This window comes from Coloeus monedula, assembly GCF_965178545.1.
Source record: "Coloeus monedula genome assembly, contig: HAP1_SCAFFOLD_96, whole genome shotgun sequence".
Classification (NCBI taxonomy): Eukaryota; Metazoa; Chordata; class Aves; order Passeriformes; family Corvidae; genus Coloeus; species Coloeus monedula.
The window spans coordinates 437,224-461,937 of record NW_028120806.1 but is presented as its reverse complement, the minus strand read 5'-3'; the positions used below and the strand labels follow the sequence as shown (position 1 = coordinate 461,937).

General features: G+C 46.1%; 1 protein-coding gene and 1 pseudogene across 2 annotated transcripts; one reads left to right on the top strand and one right to left on the bottom strand.

The window, feature by feature from the left end:
• On the top strand, positions 1 to 24,446 carry LOC309585662 (epidermal growth factor receptor kinase substrate 8-like protein 2; annotated as a pseudogene). Its single transcript has 10 exons — positions 1 to 75; positions 737 to 885; positions 1,031 to 1,157; positions 1,511 to 1,626; positions 20,243 to 20,354; positions 21,121 to 21,240; positions 22,091 to 22,238; positions 23,326 to 23,509; positions 23,916 to 24,048; positions 24,375 to 24,446. The product of its transcript is annotated as an epidermal growth factor receptor kinase substrate 8-like protein 2 (transcript).
• LOC309585661 (inositol 1,4,5-trisphosphate receptor-interacting protein-like 1) lies at positions 7,960 to 9,711 on the bottom strand (the record flags this gene model as incomplete). The annotated part of the gene is given in 3 exon segments (XM_082303579.1): positions 7,960 to 9,286; positions 9,474 to 9,477; positions 9,480 to 9,711. Coding segments are annotated over 3 exon segments (1,563 nt in total).
• Positions 24,447 to 24,714: the final 268 nt, after the last annotated feature.

Genomic DNA, 24,714 nt, shown 5'->3' with positions numbered 1-24,714 from the left:
GCCAAACTAAGGAAGCACATCCAAAACCCCCGTGCTTCGGAGTTGGTGCATTTCCTCTTCAGGCCGCTGGAACTGGTAAATCTTATTCCCAGGTCTCACTGGGAACTCCTTTTATTTCTAGTTCACACTTACAAGTAGATAGATTGTGCAACAGGGTTGGAAAACTGCTCATACCTGGCCACAGCTTTCTCAGGAACTTCCAGAAGCGATGCCGGTTGTTCCTGGCCTCTGATCCAGTTTGAAGCTTGAAGTAAATACAGGAATCCCAGCAAATATGAATCCTTCCACCCGGTCAATAAGGCATTACTGTGAACAAAAGGGGCAGCCAGCTGGAATCCCCACTGGGAATCTGTCTGGTCTCACCTTCAGGCAAATACGGCTCAGTATTTGCACTGAAAATGCTTGGAAGCAGAAATCCCAACTTGGAAAAGGAGCCACAAAGGAATAGCAAGATACTTTCCATTTTTTGAAGTGTCAGCTTCTGACACTTCACTCGTCTGTAACAACAGCTCATTTGTAGATCAGCTCTTCCTTTGACTCCAATCCAAAAAAATCTCATGTTCCCTTGAACTGTCCAGTCTCCTTCAAAGACTTAGGTTGATGTTTCTTGCAGTGACTGTGCTGATCCAAGGATCAGCTTTGTCTTCGCTTCCTGCTCATCTGTGTGTCCCTGGTTTGACATTTTGACCGTTTCCTGCAAGTTCTCTCCTCTTTGTGTGGTTTGTGTGTGACTCAGATCATCAACAGCTGCGGTGGCCCTGAGCTGGCCCCGTCTGTCCTCAGCCCACTGCTTTCTAAAGACACCACCGATTTCCTGAGAGGACACCTGACACCCAAAGAGATAAACCTCTGGGATTCCCTGGGGGAGACATGGACCAGATCCAGGTAAGGACAGAGCTGCCATCTCCCCAGGCTCCCCACGCAGACGGGATGCTTGGATTCCCTGATGCTCCTGCTTCTTCTTTCAGGGGATGCCCTGAAAGACACATTCTTCGTGAATGTCACCTCATATTCCCACTTTCTGTCCTAGAGCCGAGTGGCCCCGAGACACGAATGTCCCCACCTACATCCCCAAATTCCGCAACGGCTGGGAACCGCCCACAGAAATCTTCCGTGGAGCTCCCTGGGAAATAGACATTGGACACTTGCAAGAGGAGGTTAGTCCTGTGTCCCTGTCTCTTCACTCTCCCTCCCCCTTTTCCGGAGAAATGGAGCTGCAGGGGTAGTGGTGGCATGCAACAAGTAGTTGGCTCAAAACTCAGTTGGATCTGGTTGCCCCAGTTAAATACAGAAAGCAAATGAGGCTGGAAAAAGGCAGCAATAATGAGCCTCTCCCAATCCAAGGCAACAGCACCCTACAGCGTAACTGAGCTCCAGGGACACAGGCTTCCCTGGAGAACACCTTGACCAAAATCTGCCAGACCATGACTCATCTACCACTATCCCTCTCCTTTTCTCCGATCAGCTTTCCCCTTTCCTGGTAACACTGACTCCATGTCTGCCTTTCCAGCTCTCCTCAGCCAATGGATATCCTTACTGGAACTCCTCACTCAAGCGTGGCCAGACGGCTGAGCAGACACAGGTCGGGGATGCCTTCAAACAGAACATCACTCCACATGGAAATAGGTGATGGATCCGCACGCCCGGAGCTTTGGCTCCCACCTCGGAACCTCATGAACGCACACGGACACGTACAGTGACACTGGGACGTTTGGGCATCCTGGAGACAACTCCCTGCCACTGTTAATAACCACCAAGGGAAGACAAAGATCAGCTGAGGGGTTATTCCCATAAGCACTGTCTGCTGTTTAACCCCCAGCAGCTCTGCAAGGAAAGGAATCGCAGGTGTTTTCCACCGCAGGAGGCAAAAATATTGACTGACTTCATCAGTCCATCCATAGGTCTTGTTTCCCAACATCAGCCCAGCAAAGTGACCTTAAGGATCAGGTGCCAAAGATGCTGCACTGCGCTTTGGCTCTCCATGTGTGTAGAGATGCTGGAATCATGGAATCACAGAAGGGATTGGGTGGGAAGGGACCTTAAAGATTATCCCGTTCCAACCCCCTGCCATGGCCAGAGACACCTTTCACTATCCCAGGTTGCTTCAAGCTCTGTCCAGCCTGGCCTTGGACACTGCCAGGGATCCAGGGGCAGCCACAGCTTCTCTGGGCAACCTGTGCCAGGGCCTCAGCACCTTCACAGGGAAGGATTTCTTCTCAATATCCCATCTAAACCCACCCTCTGGCAGCGGGAAGCCATTCCTCCTTGTCCTTTCACGCCAGGCTCTTCAAGTCCCTCTCCAGCTCTCTTGGGGCACCTTTAGGCACTGGAAAGGGCTCTAAGGGCTCTCCAGAGCCTTCTCTTCTCCAGGCTGAACATTCCCAGCCCTCCCAGCCCGTCTGTGTAATGCTCTAGCTCTTGGAGCACTTCCTGGCCCTTCCTGGCCTCCTCTGGACTCCCTTGAGGATCTCTCCATCCATCCCAAAGTCACCCCAGCTTGCACAGACAGAAGCTGCCTACAGGAGGAATCTGCCTACAGGAGGAATCTGCCCTAAGGGAAGGGCACACACAAACCTCACCCTGTTGGAAACACAGGGCCGGGGAAGAGCAGCCCGACCTCCCAGCACTGCTGGAAAACATTTTAGCTGAGGAAGGAGCTTTGTTTCACTGGAGACAGCAGCTCCCCCTTGGCTTTAGACAAAACCAAAGGCAAACCCACTGTTTAGGGGCTGAATAGAACAGTGTATTTCAGTCCTGCCCACCTCTCCCCCAGGGAACCGACAGGGCGCTGGGTTCAGACAACTCTTCTTAATGAGACAGAATTCTAGAAAATGGGGGAAAACCCGTCCCCTTTCTTCAGAAGTCTTGGGAAGGTCACTTCCAAAGCCAGAACAAACAAGGCCACCCCTTTGCCTTTGGTTTTTCCCCAAGGGAAAGATGGCTCTTCCACCTTCTAACAGCCCTGACACTCATTTCCCATCACCGGTTACTCCGTGGTACAAAACCTTCATCAAAGTACTTTTAGTTCAGAGTTTAGAAGCCCCATCTGCTTCCTTGTTTACATGAGCTCACACCTTGGAAACTGTCACATCTCGGAGCGCAACCAAACTCTTCTCAAACTCCACGCGAATCCTCTGCCGTGATTTGACACATCACTTTACAGGGATTTGACTCAAAGTTTTCAGCTGACCATCCACTTTGCTGATGCCAGTTCGAGTCTGGGAAAAAACCCTCAAGCCAGACTGTTTTTCCATGCTTTTCTGTTCTAATCTAAAGGATTTATAAGCTTTACTACAAGAGTTCAAATCCACAGGCAAGTACCTTAAATCAAATTATATCAGCAAAATAACTCTTCTTCTCATTCACCCCATCACTGATTCTGGTAGGAACATCAGGTGGTAGAGATGCAGTGTGGAGCAGGGAAAGAATTAGGAGCACTTTCAAAGATCTGTCTATTGACTGACAAAAGATCACACATAACCAACTTATGCTTTGCAAAGCAGGATAAAAATACTCAGGCCCATCCAAACTACTTCTTACGCTAGATGTGGCTGATCAATAGCCCGGCTGAAAAATGGACAAGCCACTGTAACAAGAAATACAAGTTTGGAAAAGGAAAAAGAAAAGTCCTGAAACCACAGAACTCCTGAAGCTTGGCTCGCTCCACTCTAATGTGCTCCTCCTGACACTTGCAGCAACTGGCTTCTCTCTTGCCGTTCCGAGAGGAACTCTATTTTGTATAGGGATGTAGACGTGTCTGCATTTAGACACCATCCTCAATACAAACCTCCTCCATTGCTTTTTTCTGACTGGAGATCCTTGCTACTGGATACGATGGTGCTGTTTATTGGGAAGGGTTGCTCTGATGCCGATCACAGCACAGCACAGCAGGAGCTCCCTTTTTGCTCCCTTGGGCTACTCCAATTCCTCTTGGGTGATCTCTGAAATACTCTTTATCAGCTGAGGGCTGACAAAACACACAATGTCTGATTAATCACCCTTCTCTTCTCCAGCCATGACACAAGAGCTGGGTGCACTCAGAAAACAGTTTTCTGAACCATCCTATATAATAACAATCAATGCCTTGTAATTTCTGCCATCTAGATGAGGTCGCCATTGAACAGTTCCGTGTCCCAAGTGCTACCCAGCAGGGAGGGAAGAAGAGGAAGACAGGATCACAGCAGCCACTGATCAGTCATTCACAGGCATCATCACAAAGAAAGAGGAGAGAGTCAGGAATTTCACAGGCTACTCTGTTTCAGCAGCGCATCTCATCCTCCTCTTTTTAGATCTCTACTGATCACTACCTTCCAGTCCCTTCACAGTGCTCTCCTAATCCACATGAGTAACTAAGATGCAGAATAAGAGGGAAAATTTCTTCTGACCTCCAGTCACCTGAGAATCAAGCAGATAAGAGAAAACCTCCGCCCTACTCTAAGGAAGGTGTTTCATAAACTCACCTGTAGCTAAAGCTATTCAGAAAGCCCACACTACCAGATGCAGAGTAGTAAAGAGCCTCTTAATTTGCTAACCCTGGAGAAAAGGCAGCTTTAAACAAACTCTGCTACTCCCACTCTCTCTCCTTAGAACTTCAGGTTGAGATGCCTAGGACCAACTAAAGAAAAAAGTCATTTCATTCATGCCCTGGTCAAGCATTTCACACCCCCTTGTCCCTCCCAATCTACCAGCCAGTCAAACACAGAAAAAGCAAGAGACCCGTGGTAGGCTTCCAGTGGAAATACTGGCAAAATCTTCTTGGACTGCATTATTTGAAGGACCTGAGGTCAACTCACTGACTGGGAAAGACTTTTACTGCTCCACTTAGCCTACCAGCTCAGCTCAGCTCAGCAGCCTCCCAGCTACCTTTAGCTGCATAAGCACATGACCTGCAACCAGAAAGGCGTGAATCTTCCTTAGGAAGGAAACAGACACGGGGAATGAAGAGTGGAGATTAGTCCACACTCTTAGGAACAGGCAACACCAACCAAACACTCTGTGGCAATAGCTTGTGTCTAGAAGCTCTCTACCTTCCAGTCCACCTCAAGGCTTTGGGACTTGTGCTGACTTGCACAAAGGAACCCACTCCACCCTGCAGCAGTGGGCTCCTTCTTTCCAGCCTGGATGGAGACATGTCCTGTATTTTGCAAGCATGTCCAGGTGTTCAGAATGGAACATGCTGATCATGATTAGCACCTTAAGGCACACAGCTCTTCCTTTCTCAAAGTATGCTTTGTGAAATTATAGGCAGTGCTATCCCCACCTTTCCAAACAAATTACCCTCCTTCTAATTGCACTTGCCTTCAAAATACTGCCACTTCTTCATTTCAGACTATGCTTCCCTCAGAAGGATGCACAAAAGGTTAGAGTAGCTGCAAGCACCTGCACCTGCAATTTTCAAGTAACTGCGTCTTCAGAAAGGCTTCTGACAACAGGCCATTCTCTGGACATGAACACGGCAACGCTGAGGCAAGATAAATGACTTTGCTACATCTTACAGCCCAGATGTTTAAGGCCAGAGAAGACACCACCAGGTTGTCCTGATACTTCTGCTCATCCTCTCTGGTAGGGGCTGTACAGAGAAGAACACAGTTTTAAATTCTAACTCAGTTTGTGCTTCACTGATGAAGGAAGCAGGAAGAAAGGGAAAGGGACTTCGCTTTGGAGCAAATGGGAATTTTCTTGTGGATTTCAGTGTCCAGGATGTAAACCAGTAAGGGATTTTCTTCAGTAAATCCAAAGGACAATTGGCTACAGAAACTCGTATCTTGACACTATTGATAAGCGCTGACAGTTCTCTGGCTGTGACTTATTTTATTCAAACCTGCTTTCTCCGAATGCACATCTGACAGCAGGACTTGCTCCGTTCAGCCTGCAGCAGTTCCACAGGAAAGATGTTGTGAAATTGGCCACACATCTTCGCAACGCTTCCACTTCAACATTTTTCCCACTATGTTCAAATGTATTTGTCAGCTTCCTAAGGAGTGCAGTGTCCATAACATAGGAGACGAGACTTTCATGCAAAAATTGAAAGACCTTGAACTGCAGTGGCAGGAGGAACTCTGGTGTAATACCAGTGCCAGATGGCATGGGTGTGAAAAGCACATTCACATCGATACTGACAGGCTTAGGAAAGACACAGAGCAGGGTGAGCTATTCCCAAAGAAGGTGAATTGACAGTGCAAAGGAGAGTTAATACCAACCAGCTGCTCAGTTACTTTATCAGAGCTGCCCCTGTTTTCAAGGCCTGAAAGAACAGCTCAGTGCCAGAAAGACATCCAGATCATTTGGCTATGCTTGCTCTTATGGAGCACTGTTTTCAATTTCCATCCTAGTGGGGTTGCATACTACTGACCAGTTAAAATCAGCACCTGAGCTACACAGCAGTATTTCAGTGGCAACACTGGACAGCTGTAGGTTCTGCCCTTCCCCTCTCCCAGCATGCTCCTCAGACACACAGCACACTTGCACCAAAACTCACAGCCACACCCACAGTTTAACCACCTGCAATAGTTTTGGCCCTGGCCAATCTAGCCCTGGGTGCATTGTGCAGCAAGAAGCCATGGGGGCCGTGCTTCTCCCTGACTCCAAGCATCGCTCCAGAGGCCACACAAGCTGTGCGGTCAGGCCGTAAGGCTCAATGGCACACAGAGATCAAGTCCTACCCACTGAGAGCACATGTCCTTGTGGAAGGGGCTGATGAGCGCTGGAGCAAGGGAAAGGGCAGGTCTCTGCAGCTGGGGGCAGAGGAGAGGGGAACAAAGTGGGTGTGTGTGTTTGGGGAGAAGGGAGCAGGGAGGGTGTTCTCCTCCTTCCACAAGCTGGGCCAAAGGGGCTGTGGTGGGAGCAGTGCCTGCCCAGCAGAGGAAGCAAAAGGCAGGGACCCCAGCGAGCACAGTTCCCTCTCAGTGGAACAGCGAGTTCTGCTGTTGGCAGCGATCCTCCTCTGGGAGGTTCCTGCCTGCTCTCCTCACATGGAGCTGCTTGTTCCTGTCCCTTCAGAGGCCTTCCCTCTCTGATGTGGGCCACAGCAGCTTTCTTTCCCATGCTCTGAATGAGGAGGGGCAGGTTTGAAGCAGCACTGGGAGGATTAATTAATATTTTAGCTGTTTCAACCATCATGACTTCTGGTTGCATTCATGAGACAAAATTAATCCCCTGCTCTAGTGAGTTGCAGAAGTGCAATACCGAGATGTGACTGCTGGACACAATCACCGCTTGAGTCACTTTGTCATTTTTTTCAGGTAGCTGCAATGGATGGACGTTCTCTAAGAACCATTGGATTAAATATAAAGAAGGACACTTTTCAGGCAATTTGAGAAACTTCTCTCCTTTTATTGTTTTTCCTAACATAAATATCTGGATATTACTGAAAAGCAGCCAAGCAACTACAGCAGTGTAGTTTAATTGCCTAAACTAAGGGTAAGTTTACAAAATAGTTTACCCACTGACAATACTAAAGGGCCTCTTGAAGCATGGATAATATATCCAGTTCCCATTATGAAAACTTGGACTACCTATTCTTCCATGGTAGTGTGACTTAAAACTACCTGTTGTACTTTCATATACTAAGAAAAACTACATCCTTAAAAAACTACAATAAGTACAGCTTACTGAAGAATTACATTAAGTCCCTAACAGGCTCGTTTTTTGGACTTGGAGGTATGCCAAGCAACCTCTGTCAGTTCATAGTCTTCTGTAAGGATGTGCAGGTGGAGCCAGTTTCTGCCTCGTAGACGTAGGAACATTGCAACAGCACCGTGGTAAACTGAAAGGTGAAGGGCAAGGCCACGCAGAGATGTGTGTCTGCACAATGAATTAATGTGCCGCAGCATCTTCCTTCCGCAGGAACAGGAAAGCAGCTTCAGGATTGCCAGTGAAAAAAGCAAGAATTATGCAGTGCTCACGTGGCTGCCATCGGGTGGGAGCCCCCCCAGCACAGCTCTGTGCAGGGAATTCCTCTCAGTGGTTGGAGAGCAGCATCCAGAGGCGGAATCGCAGCTGACCGTAAGCTCGCATCGCCTCTGCGTGGGCGGCCGGATCTCGGGCCAGGTGCTCAAAGAGGTTGAGTGGCTCGACCGTTCGCATTGCCGGCGGCAAGCTGATCTCCTCAGGAAGCCTCTGGTTGCCCAGGACAAAGTGCTCCAGGCGTTTCAACTGCAGGCAGCGGCGCAGGTATGCCATGATGTCCCACAGCCGCCGCGCAAATTCCCTCCTGCGCCACTGGGACAGCGGTACGGTGGTCAGCACGTGCATGACCACAGTCTTCCAGGTCAAGCTGGAAAAACCTGTGCCCCTCAGGATGCAGGTGAAGAGCTGCAGGCATTTCAGGTGCAAGCTCTCACACGGCACCTGCCTGGCGACGTGCTGGAAGAATTTTGCCTCTGCCACAGCGTACGTCTCAGGCCACGCTGTGCTTGCGATGGAGTCGGCCTCGGCGGGCTGGCTGCTCACAAAGATGCTGGAGCCGCCTTTCTGGGCCTCTGTGGGCTGGCTGACCACAAAGATGTCGGAGTCCCCGTGGCGCACCCCAAACAGCATCTCCACCATCAGGCTCTTCTTGCCTTTGCTCAGCCGGAATTGGCAGGACCGGCTGCAGGGCTGAAACACCAAGTGCCATGAGTACGACTGAGGCAAATGCAGCCACGAGCATCTCACCAGCTGGTAGAACCAGTGGGAGGTTTTCTCCACGTCCAGGTAGGAGCCGGTGCAGAGTGTCTCTAGGAGGCTGGGCTTCTGCTTCCGCCGCAGCTCCTCCTGCGAGTGGTGCAGGAAGCACAACAGCTTCTCGCCCAGCTGCTCCCTCTCGCACGTGCACACCAGCTCCACACGGACGCAGAAGGTCCTTGCTGCCATCTGCCCTGCACTGTTCAGCTCCAGGTGGAAGGCGTGTCCCGGTGGGGGATTCAGTGGGACCAGCACGCGGTACACCACATCCTGCTCACGGGGACTCCAACCCTCAAAGGCACTGCCCACCCCGATGGCTTCTTGAGGCACCGGGTAGAAACTATTGCTCACGCTGTCAATAAAGACACGCGTGAAGCTCTCCATCAGCTCAGCTGCCACTGAGCGACCTCTCTCCACGTCCTCGACAGGACACTGTATGCGATCCACTAAAAGGATCCCTCGCTTATTCCCAACGTCACAGGCGTCTTCTTCCTCTTCAATTCCACCACTGCTGCCTTTGTCCTTGCCAGCAGCACCACTGCCTTCTTTTTCACTGGCAGCCACATTTCCACCTTCTTCTTCTTTTCCATCTTCATTCTTCTCGCCTTTCACATTCGCATCCCTGTTTTCCTGATCCTTCCCATTCCAATCAGTGGCTCTGTGTTCACTGGAATGACTGTCTTCCTTCAGCTTCATATTGCTGCTTTCTCCTTCATTTATCTTATCAACACCTTCTTCAGTTGAAGCAACATTGCCATGTTCCTCTCCATTTCCATTTTCATTCTTTTCTCCCTTCCTATCGGCAGCACTGGCTTTCTCATCTTTGTCTCCAAGATTGCTTTCTTCATTTCCAATGTCCTTCTTTTCTTCCTCAGTTGCAGCAAAACCACAATGGTCTACTGCATTCTCACCATCACGGCTGTCTTCTTGTCCTGTCCAATCACTGCTTCTTTGTTCACTGGCATCACTGCTTTCCTGCACTTTCACATCCGCTTTTTCTTCCTTTCCATCTTCACCTTCACGTACGTCATCGTTGCCTGCTTTCATATACGCATCATCGGTTTTTTCTTCATTTCCATCTCCTTCTTCTTCCTTTCCAGCATCCTTGTCTGGCTCCACCTTCACATCCTTGTTTTCTCCTTCATTTGCTTCATCTAGGTCTTCCACACCTCCAGTAACATTGCCAGGTTCTTCTTCATTTCCTTCAGCAGTATTGTCTCCTGGCATATTCCCATCACTCCAGCCTTCATCTTTCCTTGCGTCATGGCCATCATCACTTTTAACATCACTGTCTTTCTTCAACTTCACATCTTCATCTCGTTCATTGGCATCATTGTCGTCTCCTTCATTTGCAGCCACAGGACTGCCTTCTCCTTCATTTCCGCTGCCACTGTCATCTGCCTCCACAGTCACATCAATGTTTTCTCCATCTCTCTCGGAATCCAAACTGTCTTCTTCCTTTTCTTTTTCCTTCTCCTCTCCCAAGGTCTTGCAGGAGGTCTGGTCCTTGCCGCTGCTGTTGGTTTTGCTGGCTTCAGGACTCCTCCTGCAGCTAAACCACAGGCCCAAGAGGAGCAGGAGTCCAGCAAGAGCCCAGAATGGTCACTGCTGCAGGGCACCAAAGAGCAGGGCTCCCCAGCCCTCGTCCTGCTGCTCCGGGGGCCCTTGCTCCAGCTCCTGCAGCAGCCGAGCCATCTCGCGGTCGAGCAGCTCCTCACGCTCCTGCATTCGCCGGTGCGTGGCCTCATCCAGCCCATCCCCAGCTGGCTGGGGGTACTGGATCAGGCTTTGCACGAGCACGAAGAGCAATGACAAGAAAGCCATGGTCTGCAAGAGGACACACAGAAGGGGTTCAGTAGGGCCGGAATGGAGGCAGCCAGTGCAGGGCAGGAGCCACGGGGATGTGGCAGCAGGAAGGAGAGGCCCCGGCAGCTGGCAGGAGGCAAGGCCTGCACCGCTGCCCCAGCAAGCACCGAGCCTGAGCAAGGCGCTCCCGCCAGGGGCTGGGCCCTGGACGCAGGGACAGAACACACGCCCCGGCTGCCAGCGCTTCTGCCCCAGCCCTCCCCCAGCCCTGCCTCCCCACCGCCTGTGGGCACTCACCGCTTGCCCAGGCTCTACTGGGGGCAGCGTCAACCAATGGGGCCTTTTATAGCTGCCCCCATTGTGACACGGCCCCTGTGCTGTCACAGGCCCCAGAGCGCATCACAGGCCAGCCCCACCCGCCATCCCCAGCCCGGGAACTGCTCATGGCCCTGGGCACCCAGAGCCTCAACAGACACAAAGTGCAGACCCATCAGTCGTGAACCTGGGAACCCCAGAGCTTCCCTGTACAAAGCAGGCACAAGCGCCCTCCCACACAAACCCTTGTCAAATATAAATTTGTGTGACATGATCCGTGGATGCTCTTGGTATATAGGTGTAAGCTTTTATTTAATCTTGGAGGGGGACATTTTTTATTAATAATATTTATATTTATTACTTTTGGGGCAGGATGTCATATAGGCTAATGTTTTGTTACAGATTTAGTGAGAAATCTTTCTGAAAGAAATCCAGGCTGCTTGAATGATGCACAGGAAGACGTAACACCCTCCTTAAAGAGGCCCAGTAAGTTAATTACAAAATTTTGGTGTCTTCAACAACCTCTCAGCTCTTAAAACTCTATGGTTCAACACAGTGCAAAATTCTGGGATAGCCAGGATTTTGTTCAGAAAGTAGAATGTCTCATTTTTCAAATTTGTAGCAAAGATGTACATCTGTCACTCCCACCATCTTCAAAATTGTCTGCCTTAAACAGAGTTAACCAATCTCTCTGACTTGTCTGATATTGCACTGGTTTATTAAAGGAAATTCTGACTCTTTCTGCTATCTCTGTGTATTTATCTCCAAAGGACTGTGAGTATGGAAGAGTCATCCCTTATGTTCCTCAGCTCTTCTTTGGGGAACTCACCTACAAATGGAACTGCAGAAATGGGGAGGGAGGAAAAGGAAACAGGATGTGAATCGAGCACCTGCATAGTGACCACAGATGTCCACTGCTAGACAGACACTGATGTCAGGCAGATCATGCCCTCCAAATAGTGCTCAGAAAGAGAACAAGTTTGGGATTTCTGAAACTGCTCTGAATTGGATTTGCTTAAACAGATGTCATTAGTAAAAGCAATCAAAGAAAGAGTTTTGATCCCTCTTCCAAGCTGATGCCACTTATCATGTATCTTCCCTGCATTCTTCTAGGGAAGCTGTTTTTGATGTTGTCCTGTCCTTCTTTTTATAAGGGAGCAAAAATACTTTGTTAAGTATTACTCTTTCAGTTTTGTTTCCTCTCCTCTTCTGAGATACAGTAAAGTGAACATTCAGCAGAATAGTTTTGTATTTTTTGAACACAATTCTTCTTTTATCCAACTGAGGCCCTTCTGTGATCATGAAAAAACAGAAACTGTTGTGAACTACAGTTTACACTCATAAGAGGTTGACATGGGTCAGTTCTCCAAGGTTATTCTTAGTTCAACTGCTGTGTAAACTGTTGATGTCACTGACTGGAGGCTGCTCTTCAGGACATTATAGATATGATAATTATATGACAGAAAATGCAACATATAGTTGAATCTGACCTTCAAGTTCACTAGCTTAAAAAAGGAAAAAAGTGTCTGTAAGAAATTTGCTGCTTTTCCCATTACTAAGATGTAATAGATGCCTTCAAGTTTATACTCAGTCGACAGCATATACACATGGACAGCAGTGCCCATCCATCTTCAAGCTAGGGTACATTTTAAGTGTCAATGATCACTGCCTCCAGAAAGCATTTTTGAGACAAAACAGGCAAAGTCTTTTGCATATCTAGACAATCATCCAATACTAGGATCTTCACTCCCACATAAACACTTCATGTTTTTCCACAGAGGAATCTGAGATAGATTTTTCTGAGAAATAACAAACCACCAAAAATTAATTAAATGACAAACAAGGGAAAAGCACCACTTCCTCACTCAGCACATTTTCCTTGATTTTCATTAAGCATTCAGATTTACAGATGCTGATATTGCCACAAGAGCAGTTTTTTTCTGGTTTAACTTCCTCTTCCAGTAGAGCAAGCACAGCTGCAAAATGCAAGCTCATTTCCAGGCTCTCTTACACATCACCAGTTTACCACATTCCAACCAGTCACAGCTGTGCAACACCCCGTCAGGGTACTGGGATTACTGCAGTGCCACAGACAGTTTAAGTGAGGCTCATGGAGCTGTACAATTTTAACTATGTTTTATATGTATAATTAAATGATGCATGACATGGGAATAAGCCAGCTGTACTGAAACTGAACAAACTAACTGCTCTGATGCAACAGTTAAGCATCTCATCAGTTCTAAAATGAAACAGGTTTAAAGCAAAAACAATATAGAGAACAGAATGCTTGACACTGTTAAATAGCATGGTCAAAGGATAATTTTTGAACATTAAGGAAATGCACTCACCCAGTCAAATTTTCAAAAGAATTCCTGGCACCAAAATATTCTCTGTTTGCTTTTTCACCATGTTTTAAGAATGGATCACTCTGGGGGAAGAAAATCCTGTGCGCAAAACACTGCGTGAAACTAAACAATCCTTAAACATGGCTAATTTCCATGTGGAGCTGATGATTTAGCACTGTCATCCTTCAGCAGAGGAGAAAGAACTACCTGTCTTTAGTTTATTTAGGTAAGATGAAAAAAGTGAAGAGCGTGAATTTGATCTTGCTTCAATTTACTTCAGTGGAAAAACTCTTGCCATGACTTCAGTGAGAGTGAGACTGCATCTTAATTCATTCTATATGGAGAAAAACAAATCAGCTGAGAATAATGCTTTTGTTTATTAGATGTAAATTACTACCACAGTCGTTTTTAACAGTGCTAAGTAAATCCTGCTTTAAAAGCCAAACGTTGCCTTCAGTCCTGCTTATTCCTCTGTACTGTGTCACAATGCAGGATTCCTGGTCCTCTGACCAAGTCACCGCTGTCACAGTAAGCATGGCTTGCTCTGGGGAATGGCCACATTCCCACACGGGAATGATAGATGTTTGTGGATGTCACTGGTGACAATGTCCAAATCTGGGCTAGGGCATGCCCCCCAGCCAAGAAACTAGGGTGCACACTTTTGTAATATAAATGCATTCACTGAGAACACAGACTGCACTTACTAAAATGTCCATGAAAAGCAGCCAAGTAAATCAAATCAATAGGGTTAAATTTGCAATTAGGATTCTCTCTTTCGGCAGGAAAATTTTAGGATAGCCACAAATTGAGAAAAATTTGCTTTTTTTTCTTCTTTTTCTCAGAAGGCAATCAACCTTCTGGTCTGGCTATTCTTTACTTCTCCCTATAAAGTAAAATCTAAAAAGACACACACACGATATTTATGGAAGGACCTCCCAATGCATTAGGAAAAATTATTACTCAGAAGATCAAACAGAAACAAGACTGTCTACACTGTATGAATTAAACATACATGAATTAGGACACTGAGCCTTCCATTCTTTAGTAACAGAACTGATGCTGTCCTGAAAATGACATTAATGAATTAGACTGGTATATGAAAACCTTCTGCATCTGCTCTAGAGGTTGGAATGAGGATGTTAAATGAGGCAGCAGACAACAAGGACGTGCTGCTTAGGGAAGCTGAATATCACTTCTGTGCTTGTGGAGTTCTGCAGTTTGGATGAAGGTCACAGGTTATCTCCAGCTACATGAAAATGAGTGATAAATACACACTGTTGGTCTTAGACTGAAAGCAGTACTGGGCAAAGAGAGTCAAAATATGGAATATTACTCAAAATCATCCCCTGGTTTTCTAAAGATCATAATCTTCTATTAGAAGACAGTTTGTTACCTTCTCCTAATATTAAAGCTGTAATAGTAAAAGCACCTCAATCTTGTAGAAGTATCTAAGATACACAGAATAAGTAAGGTATATGCAGTGAGAGCACCCTAAAAACATCACAAGAGGAGTGACAATTTCTGGGATAGTAATGACATGAACGAGTATCTAAACGTTAAGTCTGAGTGAATAAGAGAATTTTTCAACTAATGGATCAGGGAAAATGTGAAAGGATGAGATATGTGATTAAAGATCATAGTGTATTCGGTTAACACAGGTGGAAAATATATGACTTTGATTCTGTACTACAACATATTTTAATTGATTTGTGTGTAGTTTTAGTTTTATACATGCACAGTTTTTTAGAACACATCTTTAGACTGGGACAAACAATAAAGGAAATCCATTGTATGACTTTACATTGATCCCAACATCACTCACTGGAATATCTTAACATTTCCTGCACAGATTCCCATTCGTTAAGATGACAACCTTGAGAAGAAGGAAACCTGTAACTGCCATTCAGAGAAGGTCTAAAATTTCAATTGCTGTTTGAACACAAAGGAGCTTTGACATGCTGTGGTTTATTGAAGCACTCCTGCAGTTATAGACACATCTTTAACCACCCTACCCTCTCCCTCTTCCTCCATCCACCACTGATTGATGCAACTGGAAGCTTCAGTAACTGCAGAGCAAAGTCCCACTTACTTCCAGCTCTCCTGCCCCAGCAAATGCTCAGCTCTTCTGGGAAGATGGAGCTATGCCATAAGCACATTGCACCTGAAAGGAGATGAAACCTTCCCTTCAAAGACACATGTGACCAGGTTTTTGGAACTGCCTGATGTGGCCAGTTCTCATCTGTTTTCCATAAAGAAGGAAAAGAGCCCTGTATTCTCCTCTTCATGATAGTTCAAGTATGAATTCCAAAGAACAGAGATGCCAGGACTTGTCAGTGACATGACTAACAATTTTATGAGAACTGGCAAAACAGTTCATTTCTCCTACATCTTATTCTCAGAAACCTTGGAATTGTTTTGTCTGAAAGATTTGGGGGGAGGAAGGTAGACTTAATTCTCACAACTATATTAAATATTCAGTACATCTGATATTCTGTTGTCAACACGCAAAATATAGTTTAATTATGATAAGCCATACTGGAATCATTTACAATACATAAATGTGAAAAAACAGCATTAAATTATTTCTTGTTCCATGTGGAAAAATATACACCTTCCAACCCCCCAAGAAAGTAAGACAAGGCACAATAAATTCTGGTAATTCTCTTTCTTCTGACTTTTCAGTTCCATCACAGCTCTCAAAACTAAGATTTATGTGCTGTTTTGCATCTGTATCTGTTGTTGATTTTCCCCCCCTACAGGGATATAGGTGAATAAGTTTGGACAGGAAACGGTATCCCTCAAGCCAAACTGAAAGGTTTATGAAGTTGCTAATAAAAGTTTGGGTCAGGGCCTAAATATCAATCATCTGCTCACTGTCTTTTTAAACAAGCTCAGGCATTTTCCCAACTGTTCCCAGCAGGTCTCTGCCACTATTTTAAACTAAGATTTCAGCCATTTTTTTTCCCCTGTGTTGACCTCACTAATTTTTCTTTCTCCCCCTCTTTACCTGCCAAAGGCATCCATCAGGATTTTGCCAAAGGCTATCTGCTTTTGAAGTTGAGAGGAATTCACTAATCGTGAGTGTCAAATCCACAGTAAATGCCATGGCCATATGGTATATGCTGCTTTTGGGAATTAGCTCAAAAGGCCTAGCTGTGAGAAGGCCGGCTGTATGTCAGGAGGGTTTTACTGCTAACTTTCATAACTCATGTCAGCTCTTTCAGTTTCTGTATGCATTGGCTTCAGGGAGTGCAACTGTTCCCTGAATTTATAAAAATGTTGTCAAGATCCCTTGATCTTGCTTCCTCTGTCTCTCTCGCACAAACACATCCAAACACATTTATATACACAGTGGAATAGCATGCACAGTGGCATGCAAATCTAGCAAAAGAGAAGCTTGTAAATAAATAGCATGTCATTCTGCTTACTCAATACATTTCTCTGGGTGTTAAACTCATGATAAACATATCATAAGCCCCGATGAAGGCTCTACAGCCTGTCCCATCACACCATCCTGAGTGTAACTCTGCAATGCATAGGAAGACATAAGTTTGAAAAACAGAGCAGAAATAGCTCCCCTAAGGGCAAGGGGCTGACATAGCTGAAACATAACTAACTGGAGAGCATTTGTTTTCACTAAAGAAGGAAGTGTCAGTGACACATCTCTGTGCCTGTGGAGGTGTACTGTACATTCAAAGCAAAAAGAAATCCACCTTCTTTAAAAAATTGGCCATTAATACATAAATATGTCTGTGTTGAAATCCCTCAGACGGTACCATTCTTAACAAGAACTACACACAAGACTAAGAAATTCTGCAGAGAATCACGCTTTTGTGATCCAAAGAGGCAAGGAGAAAGAAAACCACATATGAAGAGTTTAACATACCCACTTAGTGATAGAAAAAGAATTATTACAAAAATAAATGTCAGTCCCCTTGAAACACTTGAGTCAGCTCTCTCAACTTTCTCTGATGCTGTAGGAAGGTGTGAATGTCCTCCATGTGTCACATCATCCGCACCAGCCACACAGGAATGTCTCCAATGCACCTCAGAGCCTTTCAAGGACCACTCCCCTCTAATTTATGTATAGTCTGTTAACATCCTCTTGGAGCAAACAGAAATAATACTTTTAAAAGACATTTATACTTCAGAAACATGTGCCCCGACACAACAAAAACCCCAGATTTTAATACTGCCCCGAGGCAGAATTCATCCATCTTTAAGGCTTCTATTATGTATTTCCTGGTTAGTAATACAAAAAGAACTGCTGGCAGTATCACATCGAAACCAAAGTGGCAGAATCAGAAAAACTACTGAAAAGTTTACCTTTATAGGAAAGCTTCAGTCTTGGGATATTTTGTTTTGACGTTCCAGTGACTGGAAGGAACAGCATCGCTAAAGACAGCAGGCTGCAGGCATGTGGCACTTGCAAAGCTCTCATTCTGCTCTCCTCTTCTGTATCTTCTTTTGTACTATGGTGAAATATCTCCCCACTTTTCAAACAATCCAAGTTTGATCTGGAAGAAAAAAAGAAAACATCTGTAGATCTGCTTTACTGCATAAGCAACAATTCTGTAAGCAAGCCAGACCTATTTCTAAAGAGCACCTCAGTTAATTTCTTTGCTACGAAAGTATTTTTCCTCTAGTACAAGTAAATATGTTTTGTTTCTTTAATACTAAATTTACACATTTTGACATTGGAAAAATATGTAAACTTTTCAGACACCAATGTCTAGCCTAGCTAACGTTTAAGCACAAATTAAATTAATGCAGTATCCATAAAAAGAACATTTGACATTCAAAAGTGACCATGCAACTTGATAGTTAATACCAGTCCATTGGATATCTTACATGTTTTATAACTCTTTTTGTCTCAGTACAACAGCTATTGTGTGTTTATGCTATGACTAGAATGAACTGTAATGTCTCAGATGCCATGGGGGTACAAGCTGAGTTAACAGTGAGTACTTACCCATCAAAAACTAAACTAAGAAAACTGGAAAGAGCAAGCAGTTGTGTTTAGTTTTAATAGAGAAAAAAGTCAAAGCGGATGATGGATTTAAAAGTGCTTTCAGTATGATATTTCCAGCAGAACAACTGCCTCAACTCATCCACCAAAATGTCCTATAAACTTTAATGAGTGTTTCAGGCTGGGGTCAATAGGCTGATACGGGATTTTGTTAGCACAGTGTGCAACTAAGCCAGCTTTGCAACACTTTTCACTTAGTAAGAATCATTCATATTCCATAAATCTTGAAGTGTTTTACAACTGAAAGCAATTATCACTGCCCTTATTTTCCCTATGCAAAAACGGAACCATAAAGCTGCAGTGAACCTATTTCCTCAAGGTCACACAGCAAGCACAGTAGTTGAAAAGAAAACAGCAACAGCAGTCCTGCTGTCCTTTGTACCCAGCTATCAAGGATCCCTTTTGCCCAATAACTCGACTTTTGCACATGAAATTATTTGAAATGGCATCTTGAGTTCTGAAGGCAAAACTTCATGGTTAATAAATCACAGAGATCAGAGTATGAAAATATTTGTGAGACCAGATCCTTCCCCCTGCAAGTGCCTGATGCTAGAGGTCAAGGGAGATGGCTGGTGAAATGACAAATGTCAGTGTTTGAGTAATGCTGTAAAACCAAGGAGTAAGGAAATGTTATGGTTAGTCAAGAGATTAATGGCTCATGATGTGCCATGAAAATTCTTTTCTGAAAGGTACTGGAGCTGCCTGATTAAAAGAGCAATCCTAGTGCCCACATCAGCCAGCACTTGCACAGACACCAAAGGAGAGGTTCCTTGCAAGTCCATGAGAGATGCAGCACAGCTTGTGGCCCCTGAGCCTTTCCACCGGTCTGTTATTTGAACTCCTGCAGCACTGGGTCTTGCAATTCTGTGAGCTACAGCAGCACCCAGAACCAATTCGGCACCTCCTGATACAGGCAGTTCATCCTTCCTGGCATGAAAGGATGGAAACAGAATCCCTTCCGTTCTCTCTGACACAGGAAATCTTTCTCAGATGAAACTTGGGCTTTCTGAGCCTCCAGACTTTCGCTCAATAGCAAAAGACAAGGAAGTGTGCAAGAAGAGCATGATGGTGAAAAAGAGGGAAACAATGCGTAAAATCCCCAAAGCATAATTCCTATTGCAGAACACTAAGCTTCTTCCTTCTCAGTCCCCTCTTCAACACTCATATGCAGTGTCTGAATGCACTACTCTTGGCCAAGTGTGAGTACATGTTCACGAAACGACATGGAGAGAAAACAGACAAACATGAAATGCCTGTTTCATCTTTCTCTTCCCTTTATTACAGTATCAGATCCTAAAGGAACACCCTTACTTCTTCTGTGCCAACACATCTATCTGAGGGTGGACCACGAAGGACTAAAGTGGATTAGACTATCCCAGGGTTAAATCGCCTTGAAGAAATTTATTTAGAGGTGAAAAAGGGGAAAAGAAGGAGAGGGGACGAGGGGGAAGAATATATGAAGATGAGACACCAGCCCTGTTCATCTTCAGCAGGATGATAGTGACAAACCATACTTCAAAAAGAAGCAATTAAGAGGGAGCCAGTCTCACTGCAAGTATGTTGAGAAGTCACGGCCTGAAGGTCTGGGCCTCAGCCAACAGGGAACTCACCAAAGGATATGGGGCTCATTTTCTTGAGGCAAATTACTGTGAAGAATCAGGACTAAATTTGACTAAAAAAACAGTTGCATCATTGCACTGTCATTTGCTGAATTGATTGAGAATCAGCACCAAACTCGGCCCTTCGGCCATAGCTCACAACCTCACTTTTTCATGTAGGCTTTTTTTGCTAATGGGAACCTTCCTTTTTTCTTGGTTGGGTTATTTTTCCCCTTTCCCCTTTTATTTGAATAATGTCTGTGAAAAACCATTTGCTTTCACGAGGCGGTTAGTTTACACTGGAGGCAGCAGCTCTGTGAGCTCGAGCCAACCCTGTCCTGTCTTTAGATTCATTGCAATCTGGCCACATTGTCACATATATTTTTAGTTTATGATGATCCTCTAATACAATTCCAGCTTCCACACAGAGTCCTTCCAACAGTCTAGCTCAGGTTAATGAACTTCAGGCCACTTCTCTTCTGCAGGAATTTCGAGGCCCAGGGGGTGGCTGTGCCCAAGAGATTTGCCAAAATCCGCTACGATTTCACCGCGCGAAACGCCAGTGAGCTCTCGGTGCTGAAGGATGAAATCCTGGAGGTACGTGACCGCTCCTGGAAAAGGTGTGTCCCCCAGGGGCAGGAGAGAGCTCGGGATAGCAACAAGCACCAACTCCATTTTCCCTGGTGGTATCTCAGCAGTGACACAAAGCTTTGCTCAAACCCAAAGCTGGAGCAGGCTGCCTGTGCTGTGTCGTGTCATTTCCTCAGCTCAAAGACATCGGTCCCATTTTAACCACAGTGAGGAGGGAGGACAACAACTCGCTCTAGAGCCCTGCTCATCCCCCGCTGGGTCGGTTCCTTATCACCACTTCCTCCTCCACGAGGATTTGTTTTCTCTGAAAAGCACCTTTCTCATAACCTTTCTCTTACTGCAGCACTGTTGGCAGCTGGACAAGGTGGGACGTGACTTGGGCTGACACTGATCTGTGACCTGAGGAAAAGGTTTCTCTGCAAAATGTGGCTTTTTATTTATTTAATTATTTATTTTAATGCAAAAAGACATCAGAAACTCAGTCATTAGGAAAAAAAGGTCTGGAGAAACAGGGACATTATGTAGGAACTATGAGTTCTTCAGCACGCAGAGGTGCTCTCCTGTTCATCCTTACGATAAATTCTGATGCTTTCCAGGAGAAGTTTCAGTCCTGGATTGCATCTGAGAGCAACAGATCTGATTAGAGCTCCTGGCCTCAGTGATGTCCTTCTGGCAACTTCACCTTTTGGATGGTTCGGCCCCGCTATATCCTGGTTGTTTATGCCTGAAATCCCATTTTCCCACAGCAGATTTATTTTTGTCCCTCTCTCAGGTGTTGGAAGATAATAAGCAGTGGTGGAAGTTGCTCAACCGGAGTGGGCAGGCCGGTTATGTTCCGTACAATATCCTGGATGTGGTGAAACTGGAAGAGCTCAAACAGGTCTGTAGTCAGGTAATACCTGACTGGTATCAGCTGCAGGGCACAATCTGCCTCTGGGAATAATGTTGTCATTAGACCTCCCTGATTTCTTAGGATACTATGCACCAATCAGGACAGACCTTCAGAAGTAGACAAAGCCAGGAGATTCCTGAGTCTCCTATGATAAAATTCACATTTTGCTACGATCGTCTTCCCAAATAAGGCCTATCCTTCCTATTTGTGCACCAGCCTCCTGCTTTCCATATTTTTCCACATCAAGATTTTTCTTGGGGGTTAAATTAAAGATGGACACTTCCCTCAGCCAGTTCAGTTCAGCACCAGGAACACGTTACTGGAGTGGAGGCAGATGGAAACACCATCTAAGTGAGAATTAACTGAATACTGCAACTTGCACTGCAGAAATGTGGAGCTGGAGTGTTCTAAACACCCTAGGGAAGCATGGAATTGCTTCCCCATTTTGGTATTGCAGCGTTTGGGCAAAGCCTAAGGCGGCCCAGCAGGCTTCTGGATAAATCCCTGCTAGTTTAATCAAAACGTCAAAAAACTTTCCAGTCCGCTCCAGGCCCTTGGCAGTGGTCCCGCTTCACATCCCAGCTACGGAGCAGTGAGGCTCTGCCTTCCAATGAGATCGAACACGTTTGGCACAACTAGGAATTCCCTTGCGCAAACTTCAGACTTTGCTTTGGGTTCTTCATTCCCAGAAATTAACTTCTTCCATGCAGCTCCACCTGAGGTCTCCCCAGCCCCACATCAGCACAAGGAGAACACGGCAGTTTGTCCCTCCGTGGGTGTGAGGCAGAAAGCTTAAGAAAATTAAAAACGACCAAAAAAAATTCTTACTTTTCTTTCCCTTTCTAACCAGTCTAACCAGAGGTACAAAGGAGACCTGAGCCCCAGGGGCCATGGCCCATCCAGCCCAACCCACAAGCTGCCTGCCAGCTACGCCGGGGATAAGTGGGGCAGTGAGATGTTGTCGCGCCACTCTGCACAGGACGCCAAAGAACGCACGTGTGTGTCCCACTCTGGGCTCCCCTGGGTTTGGGCGCTCGGGGGACCAGACCTGCCCAAGGGGCTCCCCTGCACCTTTTACTGATCACAGCAATGCAGCAGCACTGTGTCTGGAGGCCATTCCAGGCAGGACAAGAGCCAAGAGAGCAGCCCTGGGGCTTGTGACACCGCCGGGGCTCTCGGGCGGCCCGGGCCGAGCAGGGCAATAAGTGATCACCCCATGCCTCCTTCCTCCAGTTCTAACTTCCTCCTCCTCCTCCCAAGGAGAGAGTTTCCTTTCTCTTCCAAAATGTTTAAGTGTGTCTAAGGAACAGCTCAGGTCAATCCCTTTCTCTCACTTCCTTTTGCTCATCTCCCGGCACACACACAGTGCCCGCCTGGCCGCTTCCTTCATGTGGTTCCACAGAATTCCCGGCCAAACAGGAGATCCGCATCACTCCCTCACCCTGCACATACTGTGGGGCTCACAGAGCAGGAGAGAGATCAGGGGCCCTGCTCACCTCACCCCTTATCCCACCCTGTCCACTCCTGGAAGCAGGAGCCCTTCTGGGACGACAGGAAGCCCCACCATACAAGGACACAAATCTGTTCGTATCACTGAGTTATTCTCCACAGTCTTCAGGAGTTTCATGGGGAAAGCGATACTGGATGAAGAGTCACTGGAGTTTTCACAGAAGCACAGGATGCCCTGGGCTGGAAGGGACCTTCAAGCTCATCCCATCATGAGTGTGTTGCTCATTCCCAGTTTGTGCTTCCTGCCGCTTCTGTTCTGTTGCGGAGCAAAACCTGGAGCTCTGCGATCAGCAAATTAGTGACTAGAAGCAGCAGAGAGGACTGAAAAGGTCTCAATTCCAAACCTCCAATTGTAGATTCTCACAGAACTGTGCTTCCACATCAGGCAACAGCCAAGGGGTGATGGGAGCAAAATAAATGGCAACACAGGGGCACAGGAAAATGGGAATCACTTTTCTGGGCTGAATTTAAATAAGAATGTTGAGCCACATCCCCATTTGCCTTACAGTTTCCCCACAAACATTTAATGGCATTTTTGACTGAAGACTTGCTTTCATTCCCTACTTGTTTCTACAGAACTTATTCACCAAACGGATGAGCTGAACGACGAGCTGCTAAAGAAGATCACAAACAATAAAATTCAGCCTCCCCACAGGAATTTCAAAGTGGAAAAGCCTCAGCAAGTTTTCGTGCCCCTCACCTTTGAATCCAGCACTGAAGAAGTCAAAGCCTGGCTGGAGGCCAAGTCATTCAGCAAAGAGTAAGATTTGCCCTATTGCCACGTGCAATGCTCGTCCTTCCCTGGAGAAGGAGCGGGGGAGGCCACCGGCACCATCTCACCTGGGACAAGCCACTTGGATTTACTTACAGAGCCTGTGTTGCAAATTAGATTTCAACCCTGTTCAATCCAGGCTCTATAACCAGAATGTTCAGAGCCCAAAGTCACTCCCTTTCTCTGGTATAAATATTTTCTTGGAGATAAACAGTTAACTAACTAAATCCAAGGCCTGAAATGCTACTGGAATTGCAGCTGCCACCTTGGAACAGCCCCAGGGCCCCGTGATATGGTCCCACTGCAGCTCCTGGCCTCCCATCTCCAACTCCTCACCTCTGACACGAGGCCACGTGCAGCACAATCGTCACCTCCCTACTTTGTGTCTCCCCAGGACCGTGGAACACCTGGGCATCCTCACCGGAGCTCAGCTCTTCTCCCTCAACAGAGAGGAGCTGAAGAAGGTGTGCGGTGATGAGGGAAACAGAGTCTACAGCAAGATCACAGTGGAGAAAAACCAGCTGGAGGTAAGCATTTTTCTGGATAATTCCTGCTGGAATGGGGGCTGTACCAGCAGCGTCAGATAGCTCATTAAACAGGCATTTTAAAAAATACAATTGTGGGGAAAAAAAATGCAACCAAACCTACACCAGCAATAAAACACACGTAAAAATTCCGAAGTGTCTTTTGAGCAAATCTGTAAGATCCCCCTGTTTCCACTAATTAATCTGCTTTTTACTGATATCACTTATCTCTTTGAAACTAGCTCTACTTTTACAGCATTAATTAAATACTGTCACTTAACTGCAGCTTGAAGTTCAAATCCAAACTGCCTGTTTTGTTTCCATTCCAGAAAAGCAGAGGGGAGTCGGAGCTCCAAGAAATCACGAAGCGCCGCCAGGAAAGGATTGATTCTGCAAATTAAAGTCTCTCTGCTTTATTTCAGCTCTTAGCCCTAAGTAGTGCAGAAAAAAAGGGAATGAAAGCAATGATTCCTGGCCCAGGCCAGATGCAGCAGAGCTCCCCTTGGGGTCCAGCTGCCATCAGAGTGACAATTCCTTGAACACTGTTGGGAAGGGTTGACAATAAGACCATGTCCCACTGGGAAAGGTGTTTTAATTTTGCATGAAGTATTTTTTTTATAACTATATATTTTATACTGAAATTTTCCGTGCATGCGATCAGAGCAGGAT